The 15,073-nt window shown below is 44.3% G+C and overlaps 1 protein-coding gene across 4 annotated transcripts in view; it reads right to left on the bottom strand.

Annotated features, from left to right (window-relative positions):
* The window catches only part of PHYHIPL (phytanoyl-CoA 2-hydroxylase interacting protein like), a 129,123-nt gene extending 114,050 nt beyond the window's left edge, over window positions 1-15,073 (bottom strand). The window contains exon 1 of one of the 4 annotated variants that reach the window (XM_083845275.1): window positions 14,918-15,073. Coding sequence is in view for 2 of the 4 variants with exons in the window: in XM_083845271.1 (XP_083701397.1) it covers window positions 7,981-8,185 (205 nt within the window). In the remaining 2 variants the exon portion in view is untranslated. Of the gene's footprint in view, window positions 1-7,980; window positions 8,201-14,627; window positions 14,720-14,821; window positions 14,872-14,917 lie in introns of those variants that run through there. The other 3 variants (XM_083845274.1, XM_083845277.1, XM_083845271.1) reach the window with 3 other exon arrangements.

The following is a 15,073-nucleotide window of genomic DNA, read 5'->3' as shown; positions in this document are numbered from 1 at the left end:
GAAGTGAAAGGGATGGATAATAAGCTTCATTTACCTAACGTGATAGCATGAAGATGATCCTTTCCTTGAAATAAGAAACATAAGGAAAACCCTACCCGTTGGTCACCAGGGAGAAAAACTTCCCTGGATATACTCATTAGTGGCACTGAACTTACATTTTCAGACAAGTTCCTTTAATGACCTTACAAACTCTTTCCTAAAAAGCCAGTAGATCATTTTGAGCTCATCTCTGAGTTTGCACTGCTGGAGGCATTTCCTGCCACTACTGAGCTTAAAATTCAGTTTCCATCAGTATAAAATTCTCTGACATTTTCTTATCTAGCGGCTCAGAATTGCAAAACCCATATTCTCACTGCCCTGAACAATCCTGAATAACATCCGCTTAAACTGTCCCAAGTGATTTGACATCTTCAAGAAACTTTGTCACTCAATAGCCACCTATTTCCCCAGATAATTATGAGTTCATTGAACAGTGGTTTGCTCTGGCTTCTCAATAGACATCCTGGCTATTTATTAATCTTTTTTCCCCCTTCAGCTACTTATATCCATTAATCCACTAAAAAAAAAAAAAGTGAAGGAAATCCTCTTTCCCTATAATGTTTTAGTATCTGTAGGAACAACATGGGCTGAAGTACTTACAGTAACTTTTCTATGCATCTAAAGATTCCACAGCAAGTGGGTTGTTTTGTTGTTCTTGACACCTTAAAAATGATAGATGCATAAGTATGCCTTCTCATGGTGAGAGCTGTCATGACTGTATGATTTGTTTCTTCTTATTACAGCATTCCACTTCTACCAAGCTTTTGACATATTTTTTGTGTCTACATTCTTATTTAAACCAGACATTGCTTTTCACACACTTTTTTTTTTTTTCCTGCTCAGGATCTGCAGCATTTGTGCATAGAATATAGCTAAATTTGCTTCTTGCCATGCCTATTTTTATGTACTGTGATTATCAAGGACTATTTACTTTTAATGTTCTTTGTTATTCTTTCACAAGTTTTATTATATTCTATTATTTTTATTACCCGATTAGAGAATTTTCATCATTTTCTCTGCTTGTGATGCATCATCCAGATTTATGCACTCTTCCAATGTTTTTCTAGCTTGGAAAACAAAACAAAACCAACATATAAGCCTCAGTGATGAATAATGCCACCAGAATAACCGCAACCAACCAGGCATGGCCGAGGTGAAGCCCATCTTTCTTGTGTACACTTGCTCCAAAAGCTGTCCCGGTTCATAGAAAACCTAAACTATGCATCCTACTACTACTTTTTCAACCAGCTATCAGCCTTGGCTTCTTCCCCTTGGCTGTGCAGGCAGCCAAATCCCGCAGAAGCGCTCTCAGCATAGCAGTGCAGCGGTCAGAAGGGCCCATGCACCCCATGCACCCTCCCCTCTCCCCTTCCCTGTGCAAGTCATCCCTCCACCTCAGAACCACAGGTTTCCCAGACTGCAACAGAAATGCAACCAAAGCCCCAGATGGTTTCACAACTGCAGGGAGGAAAAAAGAATACATGAAGCCTCCCTGATCTACGAAACTGCTGGCATAGCAACCACAGAGAGGAAAATCAGAGCAGAGCATTTTTCAGTGTGAAACCATTATTTTTAAGGAGTCTATGGGTAAAAGCCTTCCCTGCTCAATAGGCTCCTTGTCAGAGAGCTGTCCTTGGTTATTGAGAACCTTGGTTATTTGGAAATTTGAAATTGAATTTTCCAAAGCCTCACATCAAAAGTGAATTTTCAATAGATAATATAGCAAGAACACGTATTCTGTACTACCCAGCATGAAATGCTAATTGAAACTGAGGTCAAGGTGACTTGCATCTTGACAATCAAACAACATATGTTCATTAAAGGAAAATATTACCAGATGAGCTTGATTGCATTTTTAAAAGAAACGGACAAAATTAGACTAAAGAAATGAATTGGAGACAATTTAACATTTATAGATTTCAGTAAGGAATCTGATATATTACTATTTAATATCCCGAGGGAAACCATTAATTAAATTGGCTCATTCTAAAATGCAATTAAATTGATACAAAGCAGACTACTGAGCTTCAGAAATCACGTAATAGCAAACCAGAGTCCTCACAGCATCTACAAGAGCTTCTGCAGGCCCAGGTTAAGTCCTTTCTGAAGCACCATAAAGGACCTGAAAAGCCATGCTGGGAGAAGCTTGTCTGAGAGTAGAGATGGTGACAAACACCCAGGGAGCTGGGGAGAACAGGACCGACGGCGAGATGGCAGAGCTAACAAAGCCCAGTCTGCCCGGGGTTCTGCCTCCAGTAACACGTCTCAGGAGCGGGGCACCTGATGGGTACTTCACCAGTCTTTGAAAACAGCGGCAGCAAAAACAAGCCGGCTGTGAGAGCTGAGAGCAAATTGCAGCCCGGTGCCCAGGGTGATGCCGTAGTAAAGGAACTCAGAACCAGGCAGCTAACGTTGTTTTTTTTTTTTTAATGATTTGTGTATCTGAGGTCTGCAGATAACACCGCGGTGTTTTACTGATTTGGGTAGTACACACGTATCTCCAAAAAGTGGATTTACGAGCTTGAGCCCGTGTGGCTGTCATCAGCCTCGCAGTCAGGTTGCCAACATTCAGCTGCCTGTCAAAGAGCCTACTCTGCAGCCCAAAAGGCACATAATTTAAGAACAAATGGGTGAACTTGGCTATTAGTATCAGGCCCAAACAGCTGGAGACTGGTTTATTGTTGAACTAAAGCCATGGCTGTGCCTGAGCTGGATACAGATTGGCAAGTTCACAAGAGGTTTCCTACCAGAGTCGTAGAACTTCCTTTTTGGGGGTCTTGGTGGAAGTAGAAGGGGAAAAAAGAATTTTCAGCCTTTGAGGACTTTATTTTCTAGCCTAAACAATATCAGAAAACACAAAAATGCATTTAATGGGAAATGAATGCTACATTTTTCCCTGAACCTTAAAATATATTTGCTCTCGTTAGTGGAAAGGCTTGTGCTGGATCACTGTCCATTTGAGCTTTAAGGTCTGAAGTGCATTTAAGACAAACAACGATTTTTCCCCTGAGTGAAGGAAGTAGCACAGCTCTGTTCTCAGTGATAGACTTTGCACTCCTAGGCCTCTGACACCATTTCGCAGCGCACCAGCAGCATGGCAGGAACACGCAGTGCCTTCGGCACAAAAATGCCTACACCCAGTGCCCTCTCCATCCCCACACCCCATCTGCTCACCCATCAGGCCTCACACCCAGACAAGTCCTTCGGTGGAAGCTGTCACTGGACCACTGCAGCCCTTTGGCTCCCAAAGAGAGCAGCACTGTGCCGTACCAGAAAACCCGAAGCTGTAGGGGACTTGGGGCTGGCATATGTATTTCGGGGAAAGGGCCCTTCTGTAAGGGGCAGCACTTCTGCTCTGTGCGAGTGTTGCAGTGGGGATTTCTACTTCTCAGATGAAGGAACCACCTGGGCTGCAAAACTGCCCTGGTCCCTGCAGCAGCCAGAGGGGGTGATCACAAAACCATGCTGGAAGGAACGGCACGCTGGGGAGGCTGGCTTGGATTACAAGGCAAATCTCACTCACTCCTTTCTCTAAGGCTTTAAATGCTGTATTTAAAGCAGAAGACCGTAAAGTGCTCAAAACATTTTAACATGCCTCTAATGGGCTTCCACCAGAAAAGAGAAACAACTACTATTAAGACTCCTGTAAGCAGCTTATTCCTTATCCCAGGGATATCGTTTCTTCCTTAGTGCGTGCAGAAGTGTGGCATCAAGTCCATGAAAGCTTCCCAAAAAGTAGAGAAAACTGGATAAGAACCAAATGGACCAGGAACTTTTTTTGTGTGTGAAAAAAATATCTACAACATTTACACTTAGTTTTTATTTATAATGTTGCATGCTTTGTGATTTTTTTCTTTAACAGAAAGACTTGTGCAGTTTTAATTATGCAGAATATTTCAAAAGAAGAGAATTCAGTCTAGAAAGTTATCCCATAGTCCTGATGAAACACAGCTATGCTAAAAATGAGAAGAAACCAAAACTCCTAGCTGATAACATGGGAATTTGTCCCTTGACATAATTTCTGGAAGCACAGCAAGTTTTCACACCAATACCAACATATTTTCATTGTTAACAGTAAACAGCAGAAATTCTGAGTTGAGGGCAGTACCACAGCATGCAATTCACAGCACTCTCAAGCAAGAGGTCCCAAACCTCAGAGCTGCTCTGAGGCCTGGCAGAGGAGGGCCCTGCAGCGATCAGCACCAGGCCCCGAGGTACCCATGGTGCTCAGGCCTGCACCACCACTGTTGATACGGCCCTGTGCCTGATGAGACCGTGCTGTACACAGATCCTCCAGAGCACACTAGCTTTATAGGCACGCAAGCTTAGCCACAAACAAAAATGTGGCTGCTCGGGAGCTGCCTCGGCCCAGCGGTGGAAAGAAAAGACATGCTCACAGCAAGTGCTGCTCCAACAGAAGGCACTGCTGAGGTCTGCATAACCAAATTCAATTGTGTCCTTACTCCGCAGGTCAAAAAACTTTTCAGAACTTGCTAGGTCTTTACCAGCCTTATTGCTTGCAAAAATGTTGCACAAATAACAAGTAGCCCCCCCCATTAACCAAGCTGCTATTTATGTAAGTGCCTCAGATTGAAAGGTGAGTGCAAATGTGTTGAAGACATTGCTCCTCAGGCAAAAATCTGTTTGGTAAAGTCCATTCCCAGCCTGTCTGTAGAGAGAAACTAACAGAGAGGCATTTAGTAGAGGTTTTGAGCAGAGAGAAATTTTGAAGTATTCCAGTTCTCAAGTTTGGGTTCATTTTCATTTCCAAATGACATACAAGTTTTGCATGCAGGTTAATTTGAAAAGTGTCCATCAAAAGAAAATTTGGTCCCATGATACCTATTATTTCAAAAACATTTCATGAATTTCAGTCACCTAGAGGATTGCTGAAGATCTGTATCAATGGTTTAGTCAAGCCATTGCTGTCCACATGTGCTCTATCCAAACTGCTGTGGGAGTGGACACTGGGAAGCCCACACTAGGCTGAAGGGAAGAAAAACATTTAAGCCACTCTTGGAGTTACTGAGGGTGATTTTTTTTTTTTTTTTTTTAAGTATGTATAAAGACTTTTGGTAGCTCACTAAATATATCAGTCTATTACATTGAATTTCATTCTGTTGACCTTTTAGGTCACTGTACAATAATGAGATAATGCAGTGGAAATGCTCACTTGGATAAGCAAAACCTTTTATCTTCTTTTAGCCTTAACATCTAAAAAAGCTTGTTCATTACTGTAGAGACAAACTACGCTTTTTCCTGGGAACTGAGCGCCTACAGGGTATGAAAGCTGTCTGGCAAGTTTCACACCTAAGTAGAGGAACTGAGAACAGATTTTTTGTTCTTTCCTGCTTTATGGGGAGAAAAAAAGAAAAAAAAACCCAACCACCACCACCTTTACAGCCAAGTAGTCACAGAGTTTGTCTTAGTTATTTTCAGGAAAATTGGCATTGTAAGAAGGCAATCAGGAAGGTGGAGAGTATAGTGGTGTAAGCAGCATGAGGTATATTAAAAATAACCAACCTTTTTTTGATGTGGATGCTCCATGGGACTCGGTGAACTAATTTGCCTTTTACTGTCTGGGGAGCCCAAAATATTGCAATAGGAACGCAAGAAGGAAGCAAGCACATGTTTGACTTTTGCTGGAAGGACTTGAATAAATGCTCAAGTAAGTCTTGGTTTTTAAACTCTCTACAAGCGGCAAATGCTGGAAGGGAACATCTGTGGGATTTAAAGCACACTGTAGGAATTGCCCTGATCCCAGGTGAACTGCAGCTATCCAGTCCCAGATATCCCTCGAGCCTTAACAGAACACCAGGGTACTGAAAGAAAAACTCTGGTTTGCACTTGTGCAAAATGCCAGCTACGGTGGCACATGGGAAGGGCATGTGGAAACAGGAGGAGAGGAAAGCAGAGCAGCAGGGAAAGTCTTTGCTTTGTGACCCAACCTTTATCCCAATATTATCCTCAAACCAAAACTCTGCATGCGCTGGGGCACAAAAGCCACTGACAAGCTTTTGCCTGCACCTGTTACTTGCTGTAAGCTAAAAGGTCTGAGGGTTATGGCCCTCACTACTGCAACATCTGTGAGTCAAAACTTCCACTTCCAACCCTGGGATGCAACTGGAGTTGACAATATTTCAAAGCTCACAAGACTCTTAGATTTTCTTAATTGCAAGCTAAAATCCTGTATCAATGTTGTGCCATACTTATCCTGATAGGCTGCAAAAGAAAACCCAACAACAAAAAAAACCAGCCTCTAAAATACTCAGTTTCAGATCCAGATCTAGATCAAATGCCTGGCAAATCTGTAGTTGTCTAATTCAGATGTGGACAGCTGGAGCATGCAGCACTGCCATCAGAGGATCAGCCCCAACTGCAGAAGACCTGGGCCCATTAGAAATGATTCAGGCGGACAAATAACAAATACTGTGTGACTGCAGCTTTAGATAGCTGGGATATAGCAATCAGAGGGGAACAGACCCTGCCGGGACTCGGAATACCTAGGGTGAAATTCTTTGGAACCACATGCTTCATGATGTGCAGAAAATTCACTTCTGTCTTTATTTAGGTGCTGAACAAACCCAGCCCCTATAACGTATGGAGAGCAGACTATTTTTGTTGGAGCAGAGAGAGAAATGGTATACATTTTCACAGATGCTGAAAACTCCAAGTTTCTGCAGTCAGAGCCCAACACAGCCCCAGTGACAAACTCAAGCACATGTTTATGTCAGCCTTTCAGTGGGGACTGCCCTGCCCTTCCCCTGTCAGCCCTCTCCCCGTGCTTTCCCTGGGGGCACACAGATGCACAGCTCTGCAGCACAGAGATGTGCAGGCCTTGCAAACACAACACCTTCCGCACCCTTGAGATACTGTCAGAAACCAACACCAAGGAACGCTGCGCCTGCAACCCTGAGATGGAGAAAAAATAATAGTGAAGAATAAAATAAAGTCAGTACTTTAAATTAACATTTTTGCTATAAGCAGAGCAGCAGGCTGTCTCAGCGAGGAGCCTAGCTTTGAGAAAGGCCACACTGACAAATCTCAGCACCCACCATGGACCAGCACCACTAAGGAGAAGCAGGATGGAGCATTTCCCCAAGGCAGGGGCAGCCCTGCTGAGCTTGTAGGAACACACCTGAGATCCTGCACCTCTCAGATGGCTGCAACAACGTCTGCTTTGCCAACAGGACTTTAAAGAATCACCTAAGACAAATGTCAAGGTATAAAAGTGCCTAATAAAATAAAACATTGGCTTACATTGAATTGGGACTATATTTTGGCTCCCTAACAAGAGCAGAAGCACGCCGGGACCGGTTTCATTGGTGAGAAAAGGTTAACACCCTAACAATTAAAATTCTTTGCATGCTGATATTTTCCATTTGTTCCTTAGCAGTGGATATAACCATAGAGACTTCGTAGTGATTTTTCCTCCAGCACATAAAAGCAACAGTTCACACACCGTCCTTGCTCAGAGGTGCTTCTGCCTGGAAAAGCAAGTGGCCCCCAGGGGCTGACTGGACCAGGACAGGCAGTGGCTGGGACCCCAGGGACTCCTCTCCTGCCTGGCTGGGAAGCCAAGAGCAGAAAATAATTTCTCCTCACAGCCCTCATCTCCAGATGAGGTGGAGCTCTGCTTTTCCTGCAGTGAAAGCGCAGCTCTGCTGACGGCAGCAGTCGATGTCTTCTTGAGGAGCTGCTGTATTTTCTCCCGTGTCCAAAGTCATCTGTTTATTTTGAGACAGTGACAAAGTCTCTGCTGCTCTCCAGACAACACCGTTACCATGTCAGTACAAAACATCCCCCCTCCTCTGCCTCCGTCTGGCCACCCCTCCCTGCCTGCATGCGTGCGACGGGTGGGAGGACAGCGATTTCCTTTCGCTAAATTATCCCTCTAAAACGTTACCTCAGTTGTTTCTGGACAAGCCTAACACTGCATACCTCTTCCAGCCACATGCCTCTGCTGTTTTCTGAGCTGCGGCTTCCTTTTCTGGCCCACGACAGTAACCCCAGAGAACGATGTGCTGCCACAGCTGCTTGACACCAACCAGCTCTTTAGGCTGGCAGGAGCTTCCCTGGCCACTTCCCAAGCATACGTAAAACGGGCCGGGCCGAAGCTGAAGGTCAAGGAGGTGATATGCTGCATGAATATTTTTCTTTCATGTTCCTAAAAGCACTCAATGTACTAGCAAATAAACTTCCATGAGAGCAACTTCAGCCCCTAACATGTTCAATGCTGAATTTGTGGGTGTTTTTACCAATATTGATATCAGTGCTCGAGAGAATGAAGGTTAGCAGAGCTGCCAAAGCCTGGAAGAAACTGCAAATAAGCAAGTGAAATTCCTGCTAAATTTTTCAGATGTTATGGAGCTGGAAAATAAAGGGTTTAAAATACTTAGAAAAAAGTAAAGTATTCCTATTCCTAAAGATTCCTATTTCAGCAAAGCCAACATGAAAAACCGTCCTTAACAGTCAGGGTGTATTGTCTGCTGTCTCTTCTGGATATTTTAATCATGGGAAAAAGCATCGTTTTAGTCCCTAAATAAATGTACGGCATATGATACATGCTGAAAGCGAGCTGAAGCCGAAGGGAAGAATGACAGCAGTTGTACACGTTTGTTGGCCTGTTGGATGGGGCAAACGGAGCCCCTCCCGAGCAGGGCAGGAGCTGGGCCAGAGCACAGGGGCTGCGCAGCGCATGCCCGCAGGCACGGCCCGCTGACCAGGATTTGTGTCCGCTGCATGCACCACTGCCCGAATCGCCCTTGCTAGAAGGGGACAGTGCTGCCGTTACCCAAACACGAGGTGGTAAATCACAAAGTATTTCACGGACGTCCCAATGGAGTTATCTTTCACTGGTCATAGCAGAAGAATGACTTCAGTTTGTTTTTTAATTTTTCAAAAGGGATGGGCTGGCTTGCACATGCCAGAGTCCTGACCACTGTGAGGTACAGACAACCTAAGGTCTGGGGCTAACATGCAGGCCTCCTCTCTTTTGCGCAAGAATCACCACAAGAAGAACCTTTGCGCCCTTTAACAGAAGGGGCTTCACCTCCCCTTCAGCCTCCTCTCCCCAGAACAGCCACCAATGGGTCTCAATGCAGTTTCCATGAGGCAGGTGTTTCTCCCAGCTGGCGCCCAGGGATAACCAGAGGAACTTGCTGACCCCCAGGGAAAATGCAGGGCAGTCAAGCACCTCAGCTGCCTTCCCCAGCACCGAACTCGCACCCATCCTCCCCTCGGCAATGGCAACAGAAGAGAGAAATTCAACTCCGAGAAATGCTAAAACCAAGCCAAAAACAAAAGCCAACAGAGCAGGCGGCCAGCAGGGTCGTGTAAGTATGCGATACGTGACAGCGTGCTGCGTTTTATTAAACAGCAAGCACCTCGCAACAGAGGAACTGTCTCCAAAACGTTAATTTTCCTACAGTTGATTAGCTGTCCAGCATCCAGACTCACATTACCTCTGGGACGGAGCACGCGTGGGAGGGAAACTGGCAGCGAGCGCAGCAAACGAGTGCCAGTGTGCGGTTGTGAAGTGCTCTCGCACCACGGTGGGGATCACTGCATTCCTCAGAGAAATGCCAGATACTCCCCCCGAGTTTTTCACTTCTTTTTTTGGTGGATGGGGACAGTGTTGCCTGTTAGTCATTCAGTCGGACATTCCTGCCCGGTTCTTTTGGGCAGGCTGACAGACACAAATGTATTGTCTACCTCCTCCACACTTGCGTGCAAGGCTCTCAGGAGCCTCCTGCCTGCAAACACGTCTGTCTTTATTTTTTAATTAAAAGCAGTCTTGATGTGCTTTTTAATGCAGACAATAGCATTTCTATTTTGTTGTTGTTTTTCACTGAACTCTGCAAACAGGAAGGGGACTGAGCTGCCCCGCCTCCCGGTGCATGTGGCTGCTGCGCACAAACGTCAGCCTGTTTCTGAAGGCCAGCGTGCAATGGGAATGATCTTGTTCCCGTAAGTCAACAATGTTTAGAAAGGTCTGTGCTGTGGGAGGATTTCCTAACATAACGTAAATCAGACTTAAAACACATGTCTAAGCCGGTAAAATTAATAAAGCAACAAGGCTGTGTTGGAAAACAGATACAGGAAAACAAGAACTTTCTCCTGATGACTTCACCCCACAGGGGTCAGCTGCAAATCATGGGCTGCATTGGTTGGGAAGGGGAAGCTCTGGAGATTTCATGAAGAACTTGAAAGCAAACTTGTTGACTTGAATAACAAAAACAACATTTTTCTTCTAAAAAAAAAAAAAAAGAAAGAACATTTTCCCAGCATTGTATCACAAGGGCATCACTCATGGGGCAAGTGTTGCAACCTGTATCAGCAAGGAACAAGCCTGGCCTCAGCCACTGAAGAGTTTGTTTCACCCCTTTCTCACTCTGGGGACAACACAATAACACATGGACATGTCTCTCCCACACCCGACATTCACCCATGTATTTTACTCAGGCAATCTTAGGGAAGATCAAAAAATGAGGTCAACACTTTAAAATATCAGAAAAGACCAAAAAAAAAAAAAAAAGTCCCGAGTTTGCCTAACGAAGCTCGGTTAAGGCTGTGTCAGCAATGGAAGTTTGCCCCTGCCTGTAAAGCAGGCAGAGAGGGATAGATCCCCCAGAGAGGGCCAGGCTGCCCCAGGGACAATCCTCAGGTGCACTTTGAAAAAAGACATTTAGATAATTAAATTGTGGACCTTTTTTCTTCCCCATCTTCTCAACATAACTATCAAAATAAAAACTGATCCAGTTGTCTGGAAGCTTCTGAGTAATCTGCTAGAGTCTGAAAGGAAATTCTAGGGAATATTCTTGGCTCTTGACAACGCACTCCTGGACCAGATGGACCTTGACCTACCCCACCGTGGCTGTTCCCAGGTATACTATCATCTGCTTACACCAAACAGGGCTTTACAAAGTTGCCTTTTCTATTTTATTTTTTAAGTACTTTGCATGCAAATGAAGTACTTGTGCAGCACACCGCAGTTATAAAAGCTTTACTCCTTTTCCTATGGCCTGGGGAGCACAATAGATGTTTTTCATTTATTACCATGAAGATCTCATCCTCTACAACTTCAAGACCTCTAAAGATCAATCATTAGCTAATCTTCTGATTTTAATAAATAAGTAGCATGTTGCAGAAACCTGCATTAAAATCCCACAATCACATATACATGCAAAACCAAACATACAAAAACTAAACTTTTACGTGGTAAAAACGAACAAACAAAACCACACATGCTTATCTTAACTCTGACAATCAGCTTTAGCCAAACTCCTAATCTACCTTAAACTTGACTGCATCTCCTGTTGTTTGCACTAAAACTTCTATTTACTGTACTGCATTTGATTCAATGCCAACTCACTATTTTCCTAAAAAACAACTTCCCAATACCTAAATTTATTTAGAATAGGACAATCACAGAAATAAAACAATCACTGACTCCCCTAACCACATCTCAAGTCTTTTACCTTTCTTCCTGAAATTACATGAACCATATGAGCAAAGAAAAACATAGAATCAGAAGTTATTGCAATTCCACAAACCATATAAAACAGTTGTTACTGAAATGTCCAAACTACCAAAATGTTATTATTTTCTTCAGTTAAAATGTAAGAGAGCAATAGCCAAAGTACTCCAGTGTTGACTATGGAACTCTGAGGATGGAAGAAAGTTTAATAAGCAGTAGGTAATTTTCTCAGACTTCACCAGTTATAAAACCTCTAAACATGTGATATTTTTATGTAATCTTGTAAAAGCTTGTTTTAAATTCTTTAATATGTGTGGCTATAATGATCTAATGAAGTTCATCATTTGAGCCAGAACGATGTTGTTTTGTGAGGCTATTACCCGGCCAGCTTCCAGACTCTTATGAAATACAGCTGCTTCACGATTCCTGACGAGTCCAGACAGTGCCTCTGGGCACCTCAAAGCTCAGCGGCAGATTTTAAACCACAACTCACAGGTCACTGTCCTCAGACAGAGTTTCAGCAAGCTACAAGTGTATTGTATGAACTCACCAAGAGCAACTTTGACACACTACAGCTTTACATGCAAAGGAAAGAAAGATCTTTGATAAGTGAGACCCACACAGAAGTTTCCTTTATTGCTTATGACCTACATGTGAGCTGCAGCCGTCCTTGGGCTCCTCGTTGACACCAGAAACTCATTAACCTCCCTTATACCACTCTCACAGCACAACAGAAGCACACCTGTTCTCACTGCACCAAACACACTGTGAAGTCCCAGCAAACTTTTCTACAGGTGCAATAGGGGATTCACATCAGATGTGCCAGCCCCATAACTACCTGAAAGACACTTCATTTCCACACAGACAGTAAAGCTTGCAAAGCAGAGAAGAAAATGCTGTTTCTATTAAAACATATTCAACATTCAGCAATGCAATCAATCAACAACTCTTAAAAAAATCCTCAATGTTTATAACTAATTCATTTGGGAATCTTTTAATTTGTACTTCTTAGCAGTTAAGGATATCGTTCCAAAGCCCCTAATAATAATTAGCTAGTCACCACTAGGCCAAAAAGCTGACATTTCCACATACTAATCCGACTTCTGGAACCACAGTTTCAAATGTCAGAGCTACAGAGGTTACTTATAAAGTTGCGAACAGATAGAGAAGTTTTATTATTTTGGATGGGTTAAGTGATTTGCAAGAAAACAGGAGGGGGTATATAAGGCATGATGTAAGAGAACTAACCTAGAAGATTTCATTAAAAAATCATTTTCTACCAGTTCTGATGAAATCAAAGTTGTAGCAGAAGAAAAATGGGTTCTTTTTCTAGCACAATTAAACATTATTTTAACATTTTTGCTAGCAAGTACAGATGACAGCAATTATCTGAATGATGTGCTCAGATATTTAAGTTTGATTTGTCCCAGAAACAACAGGGCACAGAAAGATTTTGAAGCTTCTGGATGATTTGCAGAGGTTTACAGAATGCTGAAATGCCTTTGTGTGTGTGTGTGTGCGCATGCGGGTTGATGGAAAGCCACAGTACTGATATTTTGCCCTGGAAAAAAAGTCACAAAAGGTCAAAAGCAATAAAAACCTCAAAACGCTATTAGAAGTTTTGCTACATTTTTGTGGTACCTTTGGAATCCCCTTCTCAGCATTTGTTACTCTCCCCTCAGCCCTGGCTGCTGCAGCGTGCTCTGTTCTGCCAACCCGGCTCACCCCAGCAAAGCCCGTCTTTCGGAGCGGTGCACGCCATGGAAGTAACATCCTCCCTACTTGCCAATCTCTCCATCTGCTGCCACAGCAGGGGCGTTGGGAAAGCTCTACTTAGATGTCATACTGCCTGTTGCTGGAAATTTTTGCCATCTGCTGCTAGTGCCTTTACTCCTATCCTTTGCAAAAGCATCAGAGACTCAAAATGGAAAGCAATTCCTTTATCATATGTTTAAAAATACTCTTAATTTGAATCACAACTGCTTTTTGATTGCTCTTGTATTTACACAAAGATAACAAATAGGCGCAGACTAAGGAATTAAGATGTAAGGTTAGATTGCATAGATATTAAATAACCAAACATATTTAACTGTCTACACCAAAGCTACTTCTTACAACAAGCTTTTGTACTTCTTGTTTGTTTTTAAAACTGTGATTTGGATGACTCACAACCTGTGTGAATAATATGCGATTTCTCACAAAGCCAAGCCCTAAACTCATCACACAGCTTAGAATCATAGAATATCCCGTGTTGGAAGGGACTCATAGGGATCATCAAGTCCAACTCCTGGCACCGCACAGGTCTGCCCAAAAGTTTAGACCATGGGATTAAGTGCACAGTCTTCTTAAATTCAGACAGGCCTGGTGCAGTGACTACTTCACTGGGGAGCGTGTTCCAGTGTGCATCCACCCTCTCGGTGAAGAACCTCTTCCTGATGTCCAGCCTCAACTTCCCCTGCCTCAGCCTAACACCGTTCCCACGGGTCCTATCACTGGTGATAACGGAGAATAGGTCCCCTGCCTCTCCACTCCCCCTCGCGAGGAAGTTGTGGACTGCGATGAGGTCCCCCCTCAGCCTCCTCTTCTCCAACTTATCACATTGGAAGGCAGCTTAAAATCATGCAGTGTCATACACAGAAGCACACCATCTCTGCTTGCACAGCACCCTGAGCATGTGACTGGCCACACAGGGGACCTTCCTTCCCTGTGCCTGCTTCTATTTCACGTTATGTAACCGCTTATGCCTGCACCTGGCAAACCAGGCCTCAATGAGACTAAATATACAATTTGAAATACCCCTGGCTACAACACAGCACCTTAAAATAAGTTAAAAATCAAGTATTTGGAGAATAAAACATCCTCTACAGTCCTTCTGTGGCCCAAATCCAGGCATCAACACCCAACCGCACAGCCAGACCTCGAAGGCTTTACAGACCACCCAGCACACGGACAATGCATTGCCTCCACGGACAGAGCCCCAGCTCCTGCTGTGAAGGGCCCCATTGTGTGTGCAAGGGAGAGCAAAGAAAGGGATCGTGCGCCCAGATGCAACTGGGCCACAGACAACTTTCCAGACAGTTTCTTCCACAGGATTTTTAAGAGGACTTACCTTAGCGTGGTGCTCCTGGATACTGCTCCTCCTGCCTCTGCTCACCAAGGCTGGCATTCCTCATTTCGCAGCAGCTCAGGCAGCAGCTCGAGGTGATAAACGCAGGTGCTTCCCCTCACAACCCCACAGCACAGCGCTGAGTGCCCCATCCCTCCCTGGCCCCGGGGCCACTCCTCACCACCAACCCTCCCTACCTGGAGCATCATTCATCAGCAGCCCCTCCAGGTTTGCCTCATGACACAGAAAGGCTTTTGCACCCAAATTGCTCCCCACAGCTGGGAAATCCTTACCTTTGTGTGCTAGACAGCATGGCCGGCCTCAGCTCGGCAGCCTGCAGGCGCCATCTCCTTTCAGTCACAATGGCGAAGCAGTGGCTGGGGGTCACCACACGGGGCTGAGCTGGCTGGGGCTGCTCCCAAACACGCCTTGCATGGAGGAGCCAGGGA

Source organism: Anser anser, assembly GCF_964211835.1.
Source record: "Anser anser genome assembly, chromosome: 7".
In the NCBI taxonomy this organism is placed as follows: Eukaryota; Metazoa; Chordata; class Aves; order Anseriformes; family Anatidae; genus Anser; species Anser anser.
Note: the sequence above shows the minus strand (reverse complement) of the source record. Positions and strands in the feature narration are given on the sequence as shown.